Raw genomic sequence first — 22,167 nt, 5'->3', positions numbered from 1 at the left:
GGTGGCAAACCCCACTGCTTTCTTGGCATATGACTGGTAGTCAATTCTAGCTCTGAATTTTTATATCAAGCTGCTTACAAATTAAGAAGAATTATTCTTACTGTTGCAAATGGCAGGTTTCTCTTACTGCGTAATGAAGTAAAGCCACATAAACGGGAGCTTTTGAGAAGGCAACAGGAAGAGGGCTGTATCTGCTGATGTGAACGGTATCTGCTGATGTGAAAGGCTGCCGTGGTGGGGGCCCAGACATCACACCCTCTCCCCCGTTGGAGTACTGTTTCCTATGGAGGGAAATGGCTTTTCCGTAGTCCTGCATGCAGCTAAACTGGATTGCTTTCTGTGGGAGAGGACAGAACCTAGGCTCCACCATGTCTATTCTTGTATAGTGGTTACATTTCTTCTTGCTGTGACAAAACACCCACTAAGAGCAACTTAGAAGAACAGTTTGCCTTGACTCAGGACTTGGGAAGGGATACAGCTGATGGGGTTGTGGGCAGTTTTGGTGTTTGGGAATATGAAGCAGCTGGTTAAGTGTCCTGTGGTGAGGAAGCAGAGAGCAGACAGGAAATGGTCCCAGATTATCAGACTTGAAGGCACAGTTCCTCCAGTGAGCTTCTACTTCCATGCCATTCCAAAGCGGCAGCATCAGTGGGGACCACGTGTTCACACATGAGCCTGTAGGGACTTCACACACCTAAGCCGCAGCACTTGGCTTAATTGCCTGTAATTGGCTCTCCTGTAAACTGGGCCCTTGGTCTGACACCACAGTAAGATCTCTCAGATACACGTCCTCCCAGCCACTACAACATTCTCGTTGTGTTGGCCAGTTCTCTAAATCCCTTTGTTCCCTCTGCCTGCACCCCCACCCCACCCCCACCCCACCCCCACCCCGCTCCCCTGTAACTAGGATCCACCCATCAACTGTTTCCATGTGCCATGTCCTTCTAGGATGTCTTAGTTACTTTTCTGTTGCTGTGAAGAGACATGGCAGAGGCATCTAGTAGAAGAAAGTTTACTGGGGCCTACAGTTTCAGACGGTGAGTTCACGGCCATGACGTCAGAGGGACTGGCAGCAGGCAGACAGACGCGGTGCTGAAGCAGTAGCTGAGGGCTTACATCTGATCCACCGTCAAGAGACAGAGAGGGAGGAGGGGAGAGAGACAGAGGAGACAGAGACAGAGACAGAGACAGAGAGAGGAGACTCCTAGACTGAGACTGGGAATGATATGGGCTTTTGAAACCTCAAAGTTCACCTCCAGTAACATTACCTCCTCCAACAAGGCCACACCTCCTAATCCTTCTCAGACAGTTCCACCATCTGGGGACTAACCATTCCAATATGTGAGCCTATGGGAGCTGTTCTTATTCAAATCACCGCATAACAGTTCTCAGCCTTGGCTGAACACTCACACCAAAATCTTTTAAAATCCTGAGGCCAGTTTATAATCTTGAATTTCTGCAATGCAATCCTTGGAGGGGAGACCTAAGAATTAATGTTGTTTTGTTGTGTTTTGTTGAATCACATAGCTCAGTGTTCAGGCAAAGCTGCCATCACTACCCAGACTGTGGTTGTCCCTTGGTCTTTACAACAGTGCTAGACGTAGGTAAACCTTTAATAACTACTTATTGAGCAGGTGTGGTGAGGATGAGTCATCTTGGTGGGGCTTCCTTTTCTGGTAGGTCTACATCTCGAAGATTAATTTCTCCTGGATGCAAAAGTGTTATGAGATACCACTGAGGGTGGTGACTAGGTCATGTGATTCTTCATTTTTATTATCTACTTGATTAGGTTAAGGGATGCTCAGGGCATTACGGAGGCATACCCTGGGGCATGTCTGTGAGAGCATTTTAGCATCTTTAGGGATGATTAGCTTAGGGAGAAGATTTACTCTGAAGGTGATGGTACTGCCCTGTCGATGGGGTCCCTGACTAAATCAGAAGGGAGAAAGGAGAAAACCAGAGGAGCCTTTTTCTGCTTTCCCTCAGCTGAGATGTGTGCAAAGAGCTCTGGCCAACATGTCTTCCCATCATGGTGGACCGTACTCTCATCCGGAAACTATGTAGTTACAGAGAGGACTAGGTTCTTCATCTGTGACCTACTATCTTTTTTATTTGTTCCTTGTGATTATTTAGTTTATTCTGTATTTTTAAAACTGACATTTTAGCCAGGTGGACATGACAGTGTATGGCTTTAGTCCCAGCACTTGGGGAGGCAGAAGCAGGCAGATCTCTGACTTTGAGGCCATTCTGTGAGTTCTAGGACAACCAGGGCTACATGGAGAAACCCTGCCTCAAAAACAAAACAAACAAAACACAAAAAACCCTGACGTTTTAGAACTGTAATGTCATAGTATGTAGGGATATTTATTTTAGAAAAAATGGACATTCAGAGGCAAACCACTGGCACCCAAAGCAAACTGCCCCATTCTCTGCCTCCTGATTGCTTGTCCTCTGTAGTGGCTTCTTGCTGTTGTCTACTTAGACCCTGTGACCCACCCTAGGAGATTGGCAAATGAGGTCCCCGAGAACAGCCTTCTTGGGAGCCATTAGCATTAACTCCCCTGTGGGCCAGCGTATCATGAGAAAGGGTTTTCTCATGCTATTCTTGCCTGTCTTATCCGGGCAGGATGTGTGGGACCAGTTAAGTGGGAAAAAGATAGCATTTGTGTAACTTCCTTAAATAGTAACTTAAATGTTGACCCACCACAGCATCTTTCCCAAATGAGGGAGGAGTTTGGAGCTCTGTATGAGAGTCTGTATGTTTGACTCCAGATGGGCTAACCCCGAATGCCGGTGGTGTAACACAGTAGAGTCCTGTTTCTGGCTTGTGGTTGAGCCCAGCATTGCGTGTTAGAAGGCTCCACACTGCACAGCCATTGAGAATCCAGGCTGCTTTCCCCCCTTGGTATCACCAGGGGATACCAAGGGCTCGGGTTTTATAAACTCTACTGGATTCTCTGTGTCAGTTTAATAAAGAAGTGAGTTCCGTGTCCTGGGAAAAGAGCATACTCACCCTGGACAGTCTGCCTGAAGACAGAGGTGCTCTTTCCCTTACATTCCGGCTGAGAACCAGCTCTGTTATCTCACTGGAAGGAAGGGCTTGACATATGTGTCTGCTTTGCTGCAGGAAGGACGGGGGAACTCATACACAGATGACCATCTCTAGCAGTCCTAGCTCTCTTATTGCTCAGACTGTCATCTGAGTCTCACTTTGGCCATACGAGCTTGGCTTCTGTTACTTGGGCTGCTCTCATGAAGGCCAACATGCAAATGCCTAAACAGGCTCCAGGCTAATTTCCCTTTTCCAGCAAGCATAGGCAGTCTGTACATGGTGGGGAAGCTTCTCCACACTCAGGGTCCTTCAGGCCAGGTCTACCCAGTGGCCAGGAGGGGCTTGATCCCACGGCACATCCTCCTTCCACAGGGAGGAAAGAGGGAGAGGAGGAGGCACAGCCCGAAAGCAAACACAACCTTACTCGGTACCCTACAGCCCGGATCTCTGTCCCATTGCCATCCCCAGCTCCAGACAGGCTGGAAACCGACTAGAGGAGGGAAAGAGCCTATCAGCGTGGTTGGGTAGAGCAGGGAAGGAGGTGTGCTGGGTAATGTAGTCCTATCAAATTATGGGCAGCGTGTCTTAGAGGCCAAGAGTGTAGACCAGACACACACCGGGTAGGCTCGGACATTAGCTTACTTCTTGCTTGCCTTCTGGTCTTGGACAGGTTCATCAAGACCCGCATTTCATAGTCAGTAAGAGCATGTGCCACCTATTTTCAGACATGTCTCCAGATCTACCCATCAGCCGTTTGCACTCTGCTCTGTGCCTTGGGAGAATGTCTCTTTGCAATGTATTTCTAGGTTTCCAATTGGACTGGGCTAGCGGGAGGTTCTGGATGGATATGGGATAGGACCAGGGACATTGGGGGAATGTCTCTTAATTCAATTAAGATATCACTTCAAATGAGGGACGGTAGCATCCTCCTCCACTGTGACCAGCACTGTGTGAGTCATTCTAACTCTCTGCTTTTCCTTAGCCTTGAGCACTGCAGTTTGATAAGCAGTCCCTTCTCCAAACTCCCGTCAGTCACTCCTCTTAAGCCTTGACCGATGCAGTAGGATAATAATGGTGCTGACCTCAGGCCACAGTGGTGAGCAACATTGGAACTCAGCGGCTGACAGCAGCAGTTCATGTTAGCCATCTTCCTGGCCCTAGGCAGGTACTCGGGCACCCACCAGCATGATCTAAAGTGTGCAAACATTTATTTCTTATATATGCATTAAATAATATTGCCACTTGCCACATCTTCCCCATTCTGTGTCAAGACTCAAGGAATCTTGCACAGATCTGCTCTGCGAGAAATGCGTCACAGGTCTGGTTTAATCTCTCCCATTAATGTGAGATGAACAGATTAAAAAGAACCATCATGCCCAGAGTTCAGGAAGCCAGTGTGCCTCACGGGATCCAGTAAACGCCATACTAAACAGTCTGTGACCTCTCTTCTACAAACGCTGGTGTCCCTCAATGCTGGCCATGGCCTTTGGTGCCTCTGCTTACATCCACACTTAGAGCCTTGGTCCTGGTTTGCTTACTGCCTGGCTGTTTCTCACTGTCCTGTGTTCTGATGGTTGCAGTTATGAAGAATTGGTACACTGTACCCTCTTGCAGTTTCAGAAATGGCCTAGTCCTTTTGATAACTGCAGAAACTCAACTCATTCTGGGGCTTGAGATCCACTTGGCCATCTGCCTAGCCTGAGCTCTCTCTCCTCCAACTCCACCCCTGGATCCTGCCCAGCTGTCTCCACCCCTTGGAAGCCTGTTGGTTTAGCTGTCCTCTTTGGAGGCATCAGATGGAGCTGGGGGGGGTTGTTACTCCAGATGAAATTTTTTCTCCAAATGATTGACAGTGGAAAATTCAGTTCCCTTCACAGGAAACCTCGCCCTACCACAGGGTGTGGTCCAGCCTCCTGGCTCCAGCAGAACAATCACAGGGGACTTCACATGATTTCTGTGGCCCACACTGAGCAGAAGTCTCTGCTGACTTGTCTTTCTGGCCACAGCAGCCCATTTCACCCTCAGAATGACTCTCGGGAAAGCCCATGAAGATGCTCGCACTGTATGGAGAAGAAAACAGAGGCCCAGAGAGGTGGACTTACCTGCTAGAGGCTGTTGAGCTAGTTAGAAGATTCCACATATAATCCCTGGTTCTGCAGCCGATCTCTTTCCTGGGGAGAAGAATACACCTTATTCTTCTGGGGGAGATTTGGTTGAGAGTTGGATAAAACAGCACTACCACACACACACACACACACACACACACACACACACACACACACACACTGAGCCTTTCTACTCATCAATTCCACATCTATGGACTCAACCACCTGTGGAGAAAATTTTTTTTACTGTGACTTTATTGAACTTATGAGTTTCTTTTCATTATTCCTGAAACAACACAGTGTAACACTGTTTAACAGTGTTTGCCTGTGTTGGATGTTGTGAGCTACCTAATCATGATTTAACCTTTACCAGGGAGCACATGTGTGGATTATATGCAAAACCACACCACTGTACGTGAGGGGCTTGGGACTTGAGCATCGTGGATTTAGGGTGGTGGCCCTGAAGCTGCTTCTCCCAAGTATGGGGGGGGGGCGTCTGTATCGAGCAAGGGGACTGGTCATATGTGGCTGTTTGGGACACGTTTGTTGAACAGATGGCAAAGTTCAGGGTCATATGTCTCAGACCATCCAGTAACAATCAGTATGCTCCGAAGGGATTTCTATGACAAAAAGGAAGAAGGAAAGCAGCAGCTACAGAGACTTCTGAGATTTATGGGTTTCAGCGTAAGGCCCCAGAACTGGAGATCCCTGGTCATTCCTGGTGTGAGGGAAGCAGAACCTTTGCAGAGCAGGGGTGGGGTGGGGCTGACACTGTGGGCAGGTGGTGGAGTACAGTATGGGGTAGGGCTCAGCAGGGCCAAGAGGAACCCCCCATCCCCCACCCCCCACCCCCGGATTTGTTCACAACGTGATGCTGTGGCTCACCTAGAAGGTGACCGCCCCCGTTGGGAGAAATAATGCGCTGAGAAGTGGGACTGTGCTTGCACATTCTGGAAGATGAGTGGAAAAAAAAAGAGAGAAAAGAGTGAGGGGACTATGGAATTACGGGATACGCCTACAGAGCCTTTCCTCTGCCAGGTGCGTGTTTCCAGTAGGAATGCATCCTGCCGTGCCCAGTCCTTCCAGGATATCAGACAGGAGTGGGCCTCCATTGCTCCAACTGTGTCGAGCACTCTGGGGGCCCAAGGAGTGTGACTTAACTGGCCTGGTCTTTTTAGGGTGCTAAGGGTGCAGTTTCTGGGTACACTCTTGCCGGGGCTCCTTCCAGGTGGTTCCCTGTTTGTCTCTCTCTCTCTCTCTCTCTCTCTCTCTCTCTCTCTCTCTCTCTCTATCTCTCTCTCTCTGTCTCTCTCTCTCTCCTCAGCCCTGTTTTATCAGGTGACATATTAAGCTGACTTGCTGTCACATGTTGTCTCCCTCCCTTCCTTCCCTCTCCCTCCCCCACATTTCCTTCCCTTCCCCCTTTCCTTCCCCTCTCTTCCATTCCCTTCCCTTCTCCCTTCCTTCCCTCCCATCTCTTCCCCCCTCCCTCTCTGTTCTCCCCCCTCAGCCCCCTTTTCTCTATCTCTTTCCTTCCCCCATTTCCCTTCCCCTAAGCAGCTATGCTTAGCCTCTGTCTTCTCAGGCCAGTCTCCTCTCCCTTCCTCTTACTCCTCCTTTCCCTTTTCCATCCTAAGTTGGATGCCTTCCTAGGGTCCCCTGCCAGAAAACAGAGCAGGTCAAATTATAAAAGGGGATTTTTAAAAATGTTCCTTGGCAAATGGGGGAAGCAGATGTTCAGGGCTGGCGTGCTGTCTCTCACAGTCTGCTGCAGCACACCCCTTCCAGGGTTTCTGGAGGTAGCATCCATCCCCAGAGCACAGACATGTGTTTATTTCAACACCAAATGTATCCGAATATTTATTTCTCCTTAATTTTCTTCTCCCTGAACCTTTGAGTGCTCAATCTACTGAGGACAGGATTACTGGCCACCTGACAGAAATACAGTTTTCTACTTCTTTTTAAGCTTTTAAAAAGCTGGACAGAGTGGCCCCACACCTGCGTTCAGGCTGCTCCTTAACAGGAAATTATTTATGGTAGCTTCTGGTTCTTGGTACAGCAGAGTCTGGAGTAGAATTCGGGCTGGCTGCTGTGAGGACTGCGGAGAAATACTGGTTTGGTTTGGGGCTAGCGGAGGCTTCCATACATTCTGCTGCTGAGAACTGGTGTTTGTTTGAGACAAGAGAGTCTAGTTTCAGATCAGCTACATAGTGAAGCATGATGTTGGTCTTCCTGTGTCGGCCTCCCAGTGCTGAGATTTCAGGTGTACGCTACTGTGCCTGTACACACACACACACACACACACACACACGCACGCACGCACGCACGCACGCACGCACGCACGCACGCACACAGTTGTATCTGCCAGGATTCCTCTGGTCTTGTCTTCAAGACCTTCAGGAAATGAGAAAAGTCTACTATTGGCTGGTCAGCTTATTTACACTCTTTTTTTTTCTTTTGAAACAGGATCTCATGTAGCCAAGTCTGGCTTCAAACTCACTATGAAAACTAAATTTTTTAGTTAGAGTTTCTACTGCTGTGACAAAATAGCATGACCTTTGTGGAGACAAGGGCTTATTTCAGCTCACAGCTCTCAGTCACTGAGGGAGGTCAGGGCAGAAACTGAAGGAGCTGAAGCAGAGGCCATGGAGGGGACACTGAGGGTGACTCTGAAATCCCCATCTTTGTACCTCTTTTTTTCTGAGTGCTGGAATTGCAGGTGTGTACCACCATGCTGCCTGTGTTTGGTGTTGCAGATCCAACACATGTGTTCTTGCATGCTAAGGGACATCCCCAGCCAACCTTTCTCCTTAAACACAAGTCCCCCCCACCCCATGAACTCTGCAGGCTGCCCCCCCCAGACACAAAAGGAGGCTGCTAACTGATGGAGATAGAAGGAGGCAGGCAGCTCCAGGTCCCTGTCAGGCAGACCCTTGTGTGGGTTGGCTGTAGGTGCCCAAGCTGAGGGAGGTTTCTCTGTGTGTCCCCAACCCAGGAGCATCAGTAAGTTTGGATGAATGAGCACATATACAGCATAGCCTACATTTAGTAAGCTCGGTTATCATCTTCTTAGTCCACTGCTTTTGGATTACATTAAATGGTTTCATCAATTAAAAAATTGTTTTATCATCTATGTATGTATGTATGTATCTATCTATCTATTTTTGAGACAAAGTCTCACTTGTAGCTCTGGCTGGCTTAGAACTTGCTATGTAGACAAGGCAGGCCTTGAACTTATGGAGGCCTCTGCCTCTGAGTGCTGAGTCGACAGGCCTGTCCCACCATTGCCTTTATTTTTTCCCTTCTTCCCACTCCCCTCTCTTCCTTCTTTGAAGTCCATGCTGCTTCCCCTCTCCCGTTTTGTTCACCTGGCGACACCGAATGGAAAGGAAGCAGGGAAACACCACCACCCCACCCACGGGCATACTAATACCATGTAGCAAGAGATAGAGGCTTCCATTCCATGCAGAGTAAGAGCATACGTGATGTTCCTGTGTTACATTTACATCCCCCGATACTTAAAGTCGTGTTTATGGTCGCCACGAGTGTTCCATATGGTAGCTGTAGAAGGGTCTAACCGGTAAACAATGGCCATGCCAGGTAGTCCAGGTGTGTCTGTGCAGCAGCCCCCGTGACCTCGCTGAGGGAATGTCACTGTCCACCAAGATACTTCTGGGAGTGAATGCCACTGAGATGCATGACTCTGCTGACTCCATAGGACTGCCGGGAGGGTCAGTCAGGGTGATGAATGCTGTGTGCTTGACGTACAGTTTGCACTTCCTTAGTGAGTGTGGTTGCTCTTTTTACTCTGCTGGGTGCATAAGGGCTCTCAGGACTCCGGGGAAGAGGAACCAAACTCAGTCCCGGAGGTGAAGGGGACACTAGGCTTCTCAGACCCTCCTTTAAGGTGTGGGTGGTTGAAGCGAGGCAGAGGAAAAGCATCCTGTCTGCTCTCGAGCTGCTAATAGGCTCCCTTTGAGCTCTCTCACCATAGTCCAAGGACTGAGTTCAGAGTCATGCGGGTAGGATCGACAAGCAAACCCAGATCAGCAGGGACTGCATAGTGACCCCATTGTGTGCCTCCCTAAATGCTGTTGTGTCTTGATGCCCGACAGAGTCTGTTTGTCACCCTCTCAAAAGGCACTCAAGTCTGACTCAGCTAGGTTCCCTGGGACAAAGCCATCATCATGTTTACAACTGACTGGTTCACTCTTTCCCCTTGTTCCAAATATTACTGCTGGCTTACAGTTTTCAGCTTCTTGTGGGCTGACGGTCTACTAAGAGGTATTCCTCTACTGGCCTCTTCTATGATGTCTTTGCTCATTTATTTATAGTGCTTGTCATGTTAACCTGAGTTCATAGCCTGTGAGTAGGCTGCCAACAACTCTTTATCCTGATCCTTTATAAGGTCTGAGGATATACTTAGACTTAGAGAATAAAAGGACAGCAAATATATGTATGTATGTGTATGTATGTATGTATGTATGTATGTATGTATGTATGTATGTATGTGTTTGTTTGTTTTAGGCATGATAAGCCCCCTGAATATTTGGGACATGCTGTGTAAACACTTGTGTTGCTTTTCTGGGATTCCAGCCCCAGTGGTCTTCACCTTTACCCAGCAGCCCTGGCTGTGGGAACCCCTCTGGGGCTGCTCTGCTCCTTGAAGTGGATTTTCTTTCCTTTAGTAGATGTGGCGGAAATGACTACTCAGTGCTGTCTCAGGGTTAGATGGTCAGTTGACTCAGTTTAGGGGAATACAGTAATCAAACTTGACTTTCAGTCGTGGTATTTACCACCTCAATAAGAAAACTGAAACTAGAAATCAACTCTTCCTATAGAAACCTTGGACTAGTCCAGGGGTTGACATGGGCCACATTTTGTGTAAATACGGGAGAATTCTGTAATAGGGACTTTTCCGACTGCTGTGATGAGATACCTGGCAAACCTATCGAGGGAAGAGCTTATTTTGGCTTATAGTTCTAGGTACAGTCCATCATGGTGGGAGCCATGGCAACAGGAGAATGAGGCAGCTGCTCATGCCGCGTCTACAGTCGGGGGGCAGAATGGTGGCTGTGGATGCTCAGACAGACAGCCCCTTCCTCCCCCTTTATCCAGTTTGAGCCCCCCGTGGGATGGAGCTCCTCAGTTAGTCCTCTCTGGGAGCACCCCCCACATCATCCCAGAAGTGTCTTCTAAGCGGTTCTCAGTCTGGTCAAGTTGACAGGAAAGATGGACAAGTCCTCTGAACTAGTTATGTGTGTTCTTGGATATTAAGATTTTTGATTTATTTTCCTATTCTCTTAACAAAACCCAAGGCTGGGCTGCTCCATTTTGGAGAAGTTGGAGCATCTTAGTGTCCCCATGGGAGTGAGCCCCAGGACATCCTCACACTCAGCATCATCAGAACATCTGACAGGATGTCATGTGAACAGGGGATGGGTTCCTGCCTCCAGAGAAACCTCCTGATCTGATGTTGTATGGTGATGGTTAGTAACAATGTCTTAGAGGGTTAAAACTTGATTTCCTGTCTCCTTATCCCAGCTGTCCACCTATTGTCTTCTAGAAGACAATATATATATATATATACATATATATATATATATGCATCTGTGTGTGTGTGTGTGTATTGTGTCCCAGCATAAGGACACATTTTCCATTTGGCCTCACACATATAAATGCAAATGCAAACTTATTAAACAGAACATGTTTTATTTTAAATTATACATGTGTGTGAGTCAGGGACATGTGCAGATGAATACAGGTGCCCATGGAGGCCGGAAGAGGATGTCAGAGCCCTGAAGCTGGATTGCCGGCCTATCGGATGGGTCCTGGTCAGGAACAGTACATGTTGTTAACTGTGAAGCCATCTCTCTAGCCCAAGCAATTAACCACTTTTAAGATGCCCTGCCTTTGGATTTTCTATGATGTCCTGCGTCATTTGTTTATGACATTTATTACTTGAAATTGAATTTATGAGCCATGAATGGATGGCCGACTACTGCGTGTAAGACACTCTGCATTAGGGCCCTGTGGAACAAATGTCAAGACATATAGCTCTTCAGATATCCTCAATCTCTCTTCTCCAAGCTAGCAGTGGTCCGTCCACTCCACCTTGCTCAGCTTCTTCTGTGTCTCGGGAATGTCCCAGTGAAACCTGACCCCCTACACTGACCACAGCCTCATGCATAGCTGGACTTATTGTGGCCCAGTTAACGGGTCCTCAGGCCCTTTTGTCTCCACCTCCTGTTTGAGCTGCTATCAGCCCACACATTAATTCTGATCTATTAGTTCACCTAAAATAGCTAACATAGGCTATTGGTCCCCACGTTTGTCTTTTAGGGTATCTTAGGGTATTTTCCTTACTTATGGGGATGGGGTGGTGGATATCTCAAATCAACATGGCCATCTTCGTATTTCTTACAAATACCCCATATTGAAGAAGTGTAAAAAGAAAGCTGTATCTACCACAGTCTGTCCCGGCAACAATTAAAATACCTGTAAAATGACACTACTTGATTAAAAAAAAAAACCAGGTTAATAGCAACAGCTAGTAACTGTGGAGCACAAGCTGTGAACCAACTGTGTGAACAGCTTTGTACGTGATAGCAGAATCCTTCAAAGCCCCTCAAGGCAGACACGCAGGCCTTCACTGCTTAAAAAAGAAAAGAAAGCCCAGTTTTATGTAACTAAAGGTCATCATCAAGTAACTAATAAATAAGGGTGAAGGAGTCTATTTCAGGACCACCTGAGTGTGAAGTCTGTGTTTCAAAATATGCAACTGTGCTGGGTGGTGGTGGCGCACGCCTTTAATCCCAGCACTCCAGAGGCAGAGGCGGTAGATCTCTGTGAGTTCAAGGCCAGCCTGGTCTACAGAGTGAGTTCTATAGGACAGGCTCTAAAGCTACACAGAGAAACCCTGGCTTGAAAAAACAAAACAAGCAAAAAGTATGCAACTGCTTCCCACAGAGGAGAACATCTCTGCTGTTCTGGAAGCAAAGAGTGTCTGACATGGTAGTGTCCTGAGAACATGAGGTCTCCAAAGATCTTGCTCCTTCCTGGAACGAGAGGAAGAGACTGTGATGACCACCAGGACTCATCACTCACCCTCTGGGGATCTGCGACAGAGGGCTTTGCTCTAGGCGTTGAGATCCAGAGTCCTGGAGACTGTCTTGGAGAGGTGAGCTGGGAAGGCATGTAACCATGAGGAAACCTGCTCTGTCCCACGCTAACCAGGAGAGCTTTCCCGCCTCTTTTCTGTCTGGATAGTCCTCATAGATAACCAGCCCTGCTGGGTCCCCTGCACTGATGAAACCATCTGAAATCACACAGCACGGAGGAGACGGTTGTGCGTGCTAGCCCAAGGAAGAAATTCGGATTTGATTGTTTCGTTCCTGCAACATTGCTTGTCTGACTCCTCATTTAGACTGGGATTCTGAGAGTGTGACAGGAGGGGCCCCCAGTGTTCTGAGCCAGGGTTCTCAGCCTGCGTGTGTGATCCCTTCACAGCAGCCTCAATACCATTGAGAAACTTGTCAGATATGCAAATTTGAGGGCCTGTCCAGACCTACTGAGTCAAAGCTGGGACCGCCCCAGCTGTCTGCATTCTCAAACCTTCCAGATGATTCCTGGGGCCACTGAAGTTCACCAGGCACTTCCCAGCCCACAGTATCACCGACCTTTCCTGGTTTCTGTTTTGACTGAATTTGCTTGTTCTCACTGAGCTGTGCTTCAGACTCCCTTGCCATTCTGTGACTTTCTCTGAGCAGGGACTCGTTTTCCCGAGCTGTGTCTAACTGTTCCTCTCTCTCTACTGTGCGTTCTAGAGCCTCTTGTTCTTAGGATGACGCTGGCTCTGTCTCAGACACACATACTTGCTGATTTCTAGATGGGTAATTTAGAACATTTATCACGTCGGCTTTAACACTTCCTCCAGATTTATGCTGTAAAGTGACTTGCCCCCTTCTAAACTGAACTATTCATAGTGTCTGGAGCTATTAGGAACAGTGGGACTTTCTTTCTCGTTGGCTTTTAAAGAGCTGCTGGTCTCCAGTATTCCTAAAAGAGGAAGATAAATTGTACAGGTCACAGAGTGGCTGGATCCTTCCATTGTTCCTCAGCTCTAGGTTAAGAAGCTAGGTTTTCAGAATGAAACACCCAAACTGAGCCTAATCCCTTGTAAGCCCTCAGCATGAACATTGTGATCCAAGTCGTCTCTCATTGTGAAAACTCTTGTTGCTTGTTTTTGGATAGCCTTGGCCTAGAATTTTCATTCCTGGGGTTACAGGTGTGTATCCCCGTGAAAGGTTCAAATCCTTGCTTTTAACAGTGACTTAATGTTTTTAGAAACTTGGTGTGCTTTCTATTTCATACACAAAAATGTGCAGTATCAGTAGGAATAAAACAATAAACTATTTTCTTCATGTGTGATATAATCATAGGGTTGACACAACTGAGGTTGCTTTTCCATCAAGGAAGGACCAATATAGATAGAAGGCCAGGGGGCCTCATTCTCTATTAAGAAATTTCAATTAATTAACCAACTCAGTAATTCTCAGCCAAGGGCAATTTAGTGCTCTAAGGTACTGTGGCAATATCCAGAGAGCTGTTTTCTTTTTTTCTTTCGTTTGTTCTTTCTTTTCTCTCCCTCCCTTCTTCCTTCCTTACTTCCTTCCTTTTCTCCCTCCCTTCTTTTTTATTTTTAAAGATTTATTTACTGTATCGTGTGAGGGTTTTGCCTGCGTGTCTGCATATGCACCATGGGTATTCAGGGCCTGCAGAAGCCAGAAGAGGGTGGATACCCTGGATCTGGAGTTACAGATGGTCCAAAGCCGCTATGTGGGTGCTGGGAACTGAACCTTGGTCTCTGCAAGAGCAGCCAGTGCTCTTAAATGCTACTCATCTCCCCAGCCCTGTTTCCTTAATCAGGCATCAAGAGGTGGTTGCTACTGACGCTCTCACTACAATGTGTAGAACAGTATCTCACAAGGAAAACTGTCAGCCTGATGTCAGTCAGTGCCTAAGCTGAGAAACCCCTAAATCAGAGAGAACTATCATGAGCTCCCAGTAGTCCCGAGGTTTCTGTAGTGATAGTCTCAATAACAACCAGCATAGTTTGTAATTCCAGTGCTCCGATCATCTGAATAGCTACTGTGTGCCAAGCTGGTACTCACAGCCACCTATGCTGTTCAGCATCCCCTAGGGTTGGTTTGTAGCCAGTTTTCAGAATGAAACGCCCTCTACTCCTGCTCACAACTTTTTTTTGTTGTAGATGCATTTTTTTTTCTGGTCATGGTCTTATCTTCTCTGTCTCTCACATTTTAATGGATCCAATTACAGGCTTAGTGCATGTGAGATAATAACACCCCCAGGAGGAACTGATGAGGCAAGAGGCCATTGTGTCACTGAGGGTGTGAATCTGAAAGCATCCAGACAAACAGGCCTCAGACCCATAACTCAGTCACTGAGCCCTGTGGTGTGGTGGTAGCGCAGAACCTGGCCTTTCGTCCGCCCTAAAGTCCTTCAGTGGATTTTAAATGGAGCAGATTTCCAGTTGGGGGGGGGTTCTGTGATGGTTGATTTTCTGTCAGCTTGGCACAAGCTCCAGTCATCTGGGAACTAAGGTCCTCAGTTAGGAAGCTGTCTCCATCCGAGGGGCCTGGGAGCATGTCTGTGGAGCACTCTCTTGATTAAAGGTTGGTGTAGGAGGCTGAGCCCACTGTGGGTGGTGTCACCCCTAGGCAGGTGGTTCTGGGTTCTATAAGTAGGCTGAACAAGCCTTGGCGGCGGCGGGGGTGGGGGGTGGGGGTGGCAGGTCAGTAAACAGCACCCCTCTCCGGCCTCCCAAGTTCCTGCCCCGACTTCCGTTCACGGTGGGCTGCGAGCTAAAGGTGAAACAAACGTTTTCTTCTTTGGCTTCTTTTACTCATGGTGTTCATCACAGCAGTAGAAAGCAAACCAGGACGAGATTCTGCTGGGTGGCAGCTTTCTTAGGAGCGGCTTCCTCGTCCTCGGGCACCGTTTACGGAGCTCCTGAGGCGTCTCACCCTGGATATCTGCCTGCTTTTCCTCACCACGCTCCTTACCCTACAGCCTTTCCTTCTTCTGCAGTAAGAATCTGGCCTGGCAAGGGGCCGACCTCTTCTGCCCCTTCTCCGCACCCAGCACCCTGTGGGCTGTGGTCCCTGAATCCTGGTGTTATCGACACCTCACAATGGGGGCAGGGCACATGCCTGGCTCTTGAGAGGAGGCACACATGATGCAAGACTTGCTCAAGAATGGGATTTTATATTTGGAAACAAGCTGGGGAGGGGGAGACAAACTCACTGTCTCTATAAAATGCACAAATGAATGAGAAGCTTGGAAGAAACCTTTTTGTCTGTGGAGAGTGTGGTTAAGGGCCCCTATCCCAAGAAGGCATGCACCAAGCCTGCCTGCGGGTGCCCACCCCCTCCAGTGTGGCGTTTAATTTACATTGTCAACGTGATTGGATCACGAAGCATGCAGGGCATCAGTGAAGCACACCTTTCACTGTGTGTGTAGTCTGTGTCTGTCTGGCATTCTCCCCCGCCCCCGCCCCCAGCAACTGAGCAGGGAGGGCCCACTGGAATCTGGGCGGTGCCGTCCCATGGACTACAGTTCTCACTAAACGAAACAGGAAAAGACAAAACCAGGTAAAAAGCTGGAACCTTCCCCCGCTTCTCTCCGTCCTGATCTACCCAGATGAGACCAAGCAGCCCTACATTGCTGCCACCATGCCTTCCCCACCAGCAATGGAGTGACCCAAAATAACTATTTTCTATCTTTAACTATGTCTTGTAAGAACTTTGGTTATAAAAATGAGAAAAGTAACTCATGTCTATATGTCACATGCTTTCTCCTACACATATATACATATGATAAATTTAAGTTATATAATAAGCCTATTAAGAAATTAACAATAATAACTGAATAAGCTAGGGTACTTGTATAATATATTGTTCACCTTATACTGTAAGTACTAGAGGGGGTGGTAATTCACGCTGCACGGATACACTAGGCAGCGGAGGACGGTGACACATCATAGTACTCACAGGGGGGCTCAAAGCTTATGGAAAAATTTTCTGGAGTTTGCCATGTAATAGTTTCGGACTAAAGTTGACTTGGTAAACTGAAAATACAGAAAATGACATTACAGATAACAGAATGTAGTCAGGAAGTGGTGGCCTTTGATCCCGGCACTTGGGAGTCAGGGGACAGCCAGGGCTACAAAGAGAAACAAACCCTGTCTTGAAAACTAAAAACAACAGCAAAGAGCAAATAAGAAACTGGTATTGTGCATGGGTTCATCAAATCCAATGTTAATGTGGCCATCGCATGCTTATGAAAAGAAGAGGTTAAAGGGGGGTGCTGAGGGGCGGGTTGGTGTGTGCTTTGCTTTGTCATGTCCAAGGCTTTGTCTGCAGTATCCTCTTTTCAGTCTCGGTGATGGGGCATGCCTGTAATCCCAACACTTGAGGGGCTAGGGCAGGATTGCCATGAGTTAGTTCAGCATTAGCCCAGGCTGCACCGTGAACACCAGGACACCCAGAGCTGTCCAGCAAGAGCCCTGCCTAAAACCAAACCGTACCCCAAACAATAGCAACAGCAGACCCCTGGTCAGTCCGTGCGTCCCGCCCAGTCCTTTGTGCACATCCGCTCTGTGCCTCCACCTTGTTTGTGACTTCTGTGACAGGCGCCATCCTCTCCGTGTAGCTGATTGAGTTCTGGTGGGGCCAGTACTTCTGAAAGAATTTTGAGAGTCTCACCCTCCCCAGTAAACATCCGAGGGCCTCACAGCGAGCTCCAACATCTAGGCTGAGATGTTCTGAATTTGAAGATAGGACGTGGGGAATTCAAATTCCTACGTGCCGTGGTTCAGAAATCACATTTTGGAAAGTACCGTGGAACTGTAAAATGGTCTTTCTAGAAGCAAAACAAGTCATTTTAATCAAGGCTGCCTGATTGAAACCTCTCATTGGTTTGTTCAATAGTAGTTAATTGTGACCCACAGGCAGTAGTGACCATCTTACAGGAGGCTATGTGATGCCCTTCATGGTCATGTCTGTGGCCTCTTCTTTTGTCTTCGTCCTCTTTCCCAGAAAGTTTGGCCTTCCTTGATATCCATTTAGCGAGGCACAGGTCAATAAAGTGTGTTCAGATGGGAGTTGAGCATGTGTGCACGGATGGCATTTGCATGCTGATAGAGTATTGGCCATCCTTGGGATTTTGAAATTGCAGAGGAAAAAGGACATTGATGTGTTATCTCGGCCCTCAGAGCAAGCCTAGGAGGCTATGTTGCAGAGGAAACTGTGGCTTGTGGTGTTACCCTCCCAATCTGGAAGGAGGTCGAATGGTTTAGTGCTCAGGTCTTACCCTAAGTCTGTAGTGGCATTAACTCAGCCTTCCACCCCTGCTGGTACCCTATTGGCAATATGTAATATCCATCCTGTTTGGTCCCAAAGGCCACTCAAATGGCCCCATCACCGTCCCTAGCAATTAGCAAGTGAAAGATTGGGTCACCTAAGAATGGGTGTTGACATTTAGTGTGAGTATATAGAGTCCCTCCAGAAGCACAGGTATGAGCCACTACTTTGCTTGTTAATTAAGACAAACTATTTTAGGCAAAGTCTTACTAGTCACCATGGCTGGCCTGGCATTCTCTATGTGCGATCAGAACTTGCTGCAATGCTACTCTAAATCTGGGATTATTGGCGTATACCACCATTTATTATTATTATTATTATGTCTTGTTTCTGTTTGGTTCAAGTGAGGCATTGGAATCTGCAAATAAATTTTCTTTGAAACATTAGAGAAAGCCTTGCTGGAGCTGGGGCCTTTTTTTCAGCCCATAGTTTCTGAGCAGCAGATTCCGATACATTCGTGTAGAAAGAAGGTCACTCATTTCCTACATTCAAGGTTCAGATCACTAGCAGTGGAGAGGGCTAAGACATGGGGCTTGGGGGGTGGCCTCCAGCAGGGCTTTCTGTCTGGGCTGCCATGTGTGCGGCTACTTGGAGCCAGTCAAGGGGTGCAGAGAGCAGCCAGACTGATGAACTCCAGCTTGGAAGCTGTGCCCTAGAGACCGTGGCACTGGGCTGAAGGAGCAGCCTTAGAACTTCCCAGCCCTTTCTCCGGCCTCTTCCTCCCCTTGTGTCATTTGGAAGCGTGTCTTCCGTCTGAACTGGTGTACACGCTTCCATCTTCTCTGTTCCTTCACAGCCCTGACCCCGGTGTTTCCCCAGAAGACAGCAGCCTTTCCACTGTGCTCATGAGGAGCTCTTCCCGGAAGGGCCCTTTCCTGTGCCTTGGGCTCCAAATCTGTTAAGTGCTTGCTGTGTCCCCCAGGATAGCCATCTCCGTGAAAAGAGTAAAAACTCACTTCAGAGTTTTGTGATCTTTCTTATTGGATGTCCCCTGCACCTCACACCTCATTGCTTCCTTCAGTTGTCCAAAATCGTCCCCATCTCACAGGGCTTTTGGGAGGGTAACTGAAACGTCAGCAAATGCATACTTAGATGCATTCCACTTTATATGTGTAACGTAAATTTACTTAATGCATATGCTTCAGTTTCCTTTCTGTTGCTGTGACAAATATCATGACCAAAAGCAGCACAGAGGAGAAAAGGTTTATTCCATCTTACAGACAACAGCTCGTGAGGGACATCAGGGCAGGAACTCAAGCAGGAACCTGAAGTCAGGCCACTTGCTGTTCCGAACAGCATTCACCACTGCCAAGGAACTCACTTCACAGTCGTAGAAGAACAGCAGAGACCATGGAGGAGGCTGCCTGCTAGCTGGCCCACAGGCCATGCTTAGCTAACTTCACAACACAGACGGGGACTACTTGCCCAGGGAATGGTGCCGCCCACAGTGGGCCAAGATCCCTCTCACATCAACATCGAAGACAGTCCCCACAGACATGCCCACAGGCCAGTCTGATCTGGCCAACCCTCCCCTGAGACACTCAGGTGACTCTCGGCTCTGTCAGGTTGACAGTTACAGCTCTGTTGCATGACTTGGTGCTAATCTGGATCCTTTGCTTAGGAGGACACCGAGGTGATGGCCATTAAGAGCACCGACCTGGTTCAATTCCCAGCACCCACAGGCAGCTCACAACTGTCAGTCACTCCAGTACCAGGGCGTCTGACACCCTCACACAGACACACCTGCAGGCAAAACACCAATGCACACTAAATAAAAGTTAATTATGTATTAAGAAAAGAGACAGACATTAGGTGACTTGTCCAAGGTCATTAGGGCACCAAGAGGCTGGGCCGGGATGACACTCAGGCTTGTTTGTATTCTAGAGCTGGGTCTTATAACTGGTCAGGTTTGCCCCCTCCTAGGCTGGAACCCAGTAGGGGAATGAGGATATGTAGAGCAGCCTCTAAAGCCTCTTACCCTCCATTTCTGTTCACGGCTTCTTCTCCATGTCTGTACTAAGCGTGTCGAGGCCCAGGAAAAAAATCACCGGTTCTCTTGTTGGCTCACTGACTACAGGACACAGTCTCGGCTCCTAAAGCTGCCACTCAGCACTGTCACTGGGTGGTTAGGACGCACACAGCACACGTGGGGTTCCACCCCGGGCTTTGCTACTGAACTTGTTCTGTGACATGAGAGAAGTCATTCCACAGCCTGGCAGAAGTTTCCTCATCAGCCAAGGAAAGGTGGGAACAGTCTCTTCATTTCTTCACGGGCCTACTCTCTTTGGTGGCTTCCGTACCCGTGCCGTCTCTCCCTTTGTGGTAAAAGCTCTTTCCCCCATTTTTACCTTCTCGCCAAGCTCTCAAGCCTTGCCAACTCCCTCTGGGCTCCGTTGCCCTGCTGGAGCCTCCTTTTCCTGCTCATCTGATCTTCACCCCTCCCCCCTGCGCTCTTCCTGCACAAGACTGGTTTCCTCTCTCCTGTCCAGCGTGGGTGAGGACCCACGGCCCTTTCTTTTCTGTGACATATGTTGGCTTTGCGTGTCGTACAAGGGCAGGAGGCTTTGAGTGGAACCTCTGCCTGAGAAACAACTTCAGCTGTTACATCTGGGCCCTCTGTCGGGGGAGCAGAGGTCACCAAGTCAGAAGGCTGTCGTGGACTCTGATGAAGTACAGAGGGTAAAGTCATGAGCAGCTGAGTTAGGGAGTTGGCACCGCACAGACTGAACCCCTTGATGGCCCTGCAAGAAGGGAGAGAGGTAAGAAGCCCTGATACGCCCCAATCCTCCCGACTGAGGGCCCGGGCTGCAGCCTTTCCTCTCCAAAGCCCAGGAAGATCCCAGAACATGGCTTCAAAAGGGAGAGGGGACTGGGTAAGGGACATTGCTTAGGTAGGAGAGCCTGATTTCAGAGGCGGGGCAGAGTCAGAAACAGTATCCTAACACTTAAGATTCTTTGCTTCTGCTTGAATAGATAAGGGGGTTGTGGCCGCAGGATGTACTGTCCTAGGAACCTATTGGACATTTAAGGCCCTGTGTTTAGGCTCTTCTGCTCCTCAGCCGGGCATATCATATATGGTCCCTCCTATCCTGACCCCCTACCTGATTACTAGGGCCTAGGAAACGCTGAGGAAAATGTGACCACTTTCACTTAGAAATTCCACGTAGGAGAAAAGTTGACCCTAAACGGAACCTAGCCAGGAGTTGGGAGGCAGATCCGAGCAAAGGAGTCTAAGGCATCCAGACAGAAATGGTGAGTGCCAGGAATTCAAACGCAGCAGGGGACAAAACAGGAGAAGCCGGCTCCCTCCTCAGTCTAAGGGAGACACGTCAGCCTGAGCCCCGGCAGTTTCCGAGGTCCCGGGAGGGGCGACGGGAAGCTGGGGACGGGCTCTAGGGCCCCGCGGCCGGGGCCGGGGCGGGGTGGAGTGTAAGGTTACAGGGACTGGACTAGCGACCCTCCCGGGCAGCTCGGGCGGGCGGCCGGGAGCGCGGGGCGCTCGGGGACCCGGCAGCGGGGTGGGGAGGGAGGGACTGGAGGGGGAACTGGGCATTTCTCTACTTCCCGAGCGCAGGGGCGCCCCTCGCCGCGCCGCCCAGCCGCCATCCCCCTGCCGCCGCGCTGCCTAAGCCAGGATCAGCCCATGATCGCCCCATGCGGAGGGCAAAGTCGCGCCGGGGACCCTGCGAGCCTGTGCTGAGAGGTAACCATATCAAGCCCGGGGCTCAGGGAGGGCTCCCCGGACTGGGCCGAGAGGTCTCCATGGTTCCTCCCGGGAGCCCAGGCTGACATCAGCTCAGCTCCAGATGTGAGGACTTAGGCGGTCAGGTCGGCGCTGGGGCCTCTGAGTGTCCCGTCAGGGATCCAGAATGTTCAGTAAGACAAAAAGCCGAATCCGGTGCCGTGCCACCCTCGGAGTGCCCGGTACCTACGGGGCGGATCCCCACGGGAGCCCGGGGACTGGCATCCACGCGCGCGGGCCCCTGACCCAGGGACTGGCCTTTCCGGTGTGGCTGGTGGGTCCCGGTTGCCGGAGGGGCGGGAGGGTTGGCGGGTGCTGCTGCCCCGGCGCAGACAAAGGCTCATGGGGCGTCCAGCCTGGACCCCAGGACGCGCCCTGGCCAGGAGGCTCGGGCCCCCTCCACCCCTGCGCCGCCTTCTTTGTTCTCCCCAAACAAGTTTCTTGCACAAATGGGAGGGGGGTGGTGGTGGTGGATCCGGCTTTCCCTGGCTCGTTGGCACTGCCTTGAAAAGAATCTGGTTTCCGGGAGGAAACGTAAACTTTCCAAGGGGGAGTTAGTTGAACTTTCTTGGAACGTGACATTTGTGGCAGGCTGGTGAGTGGCATGTCGGCCCACGAGGGCCCTTGACAGCCCAGAGGACCCGCTGGTACTGCCTCCTAGTGAGCCATGCTGGGGGATGAGGTCCCCTGGCCACGAATCCTAGGCCTGTTCCCCCCCCCCCATCCTTTTCGTCTTTGGATAATGTTTGCCTTTCTGCCTCTGTCGTGGGTGTATCGTCTCTATAATCTGGACTGCAGTACAGGACACAGGTCTTGATCCCAAGG

The 22,167-nt window shown here is 49.3% G+C and overlaps 1 protein-coding gene and 1 long non-coding RNA gene across 4 annotated transcripts in view; one reads left to right on the top strand and one right to left on the bottom strand.

Moving 5' to 3' along the window:
• The window catches only part of Amotl1 (angiomotin like 1), a 129,835-nt gene that overhangs the window by 31,910 nt on the left and 75,758 nt on the right, over nt 1–22,167 (top strand). Inside the window, exon 1 of one of the 3 annotated variants that reach the window (XM_040735276.1) lies at nt 20,228–20,359. The exons of 1 other annotated variant lie outside the window; for it this stretch is intronic. Coding sequence is in view for 1 of the 2 variants with exons in the window: in XM_040735275.1 (XP_040591209.1) it covers nt 21,255–21,303 (49 nt within the window). In the remaining variant the exon portion in view is untranslated. Of the gene's footprint in view, nt 1–20,227; nt 20,360–21,129; nt 21,304–22,167 lie in introns of those variants that run through there. One more of the 3 variants, XM_040735275.1, reaches the window with a different exon arrangement.
• LOC121135888 lies at nt 18,790–21,765 on the bottom strand. Its single transcript, XR_005872995.1, has 2 exons — nt 21,533–21,765; nt 18,790–20,341 (listed from the first exon to the last, which is right to left on the bottom strand). It is a non-coding gene; the product is annotated as an uncharacterized LOC121135888 (long non-coding RNA).

Source organism: Mesocricetus auratus, unplaced genomic scaffold (assembly GCF_017639785.1).
Source record: "Mesocricetus auratus isolate SY011 unplaced genomic scaffold, BCM_Maur_2.0 Super-Scaffold_100044, whole genome shotgun sequence".
Taxonomy (NCBI): Eukaryota; Metazoa; Chordata; class Mammalia; order Rodentia; family Cricetidae; genus Mesocricetus; species Mesocricetus auratus.
The sequence above is the reverse complement of the archived record's forward strand: the minus strand, read 5'-3'. Positions and strand labels throughout refer to the sequence as shown.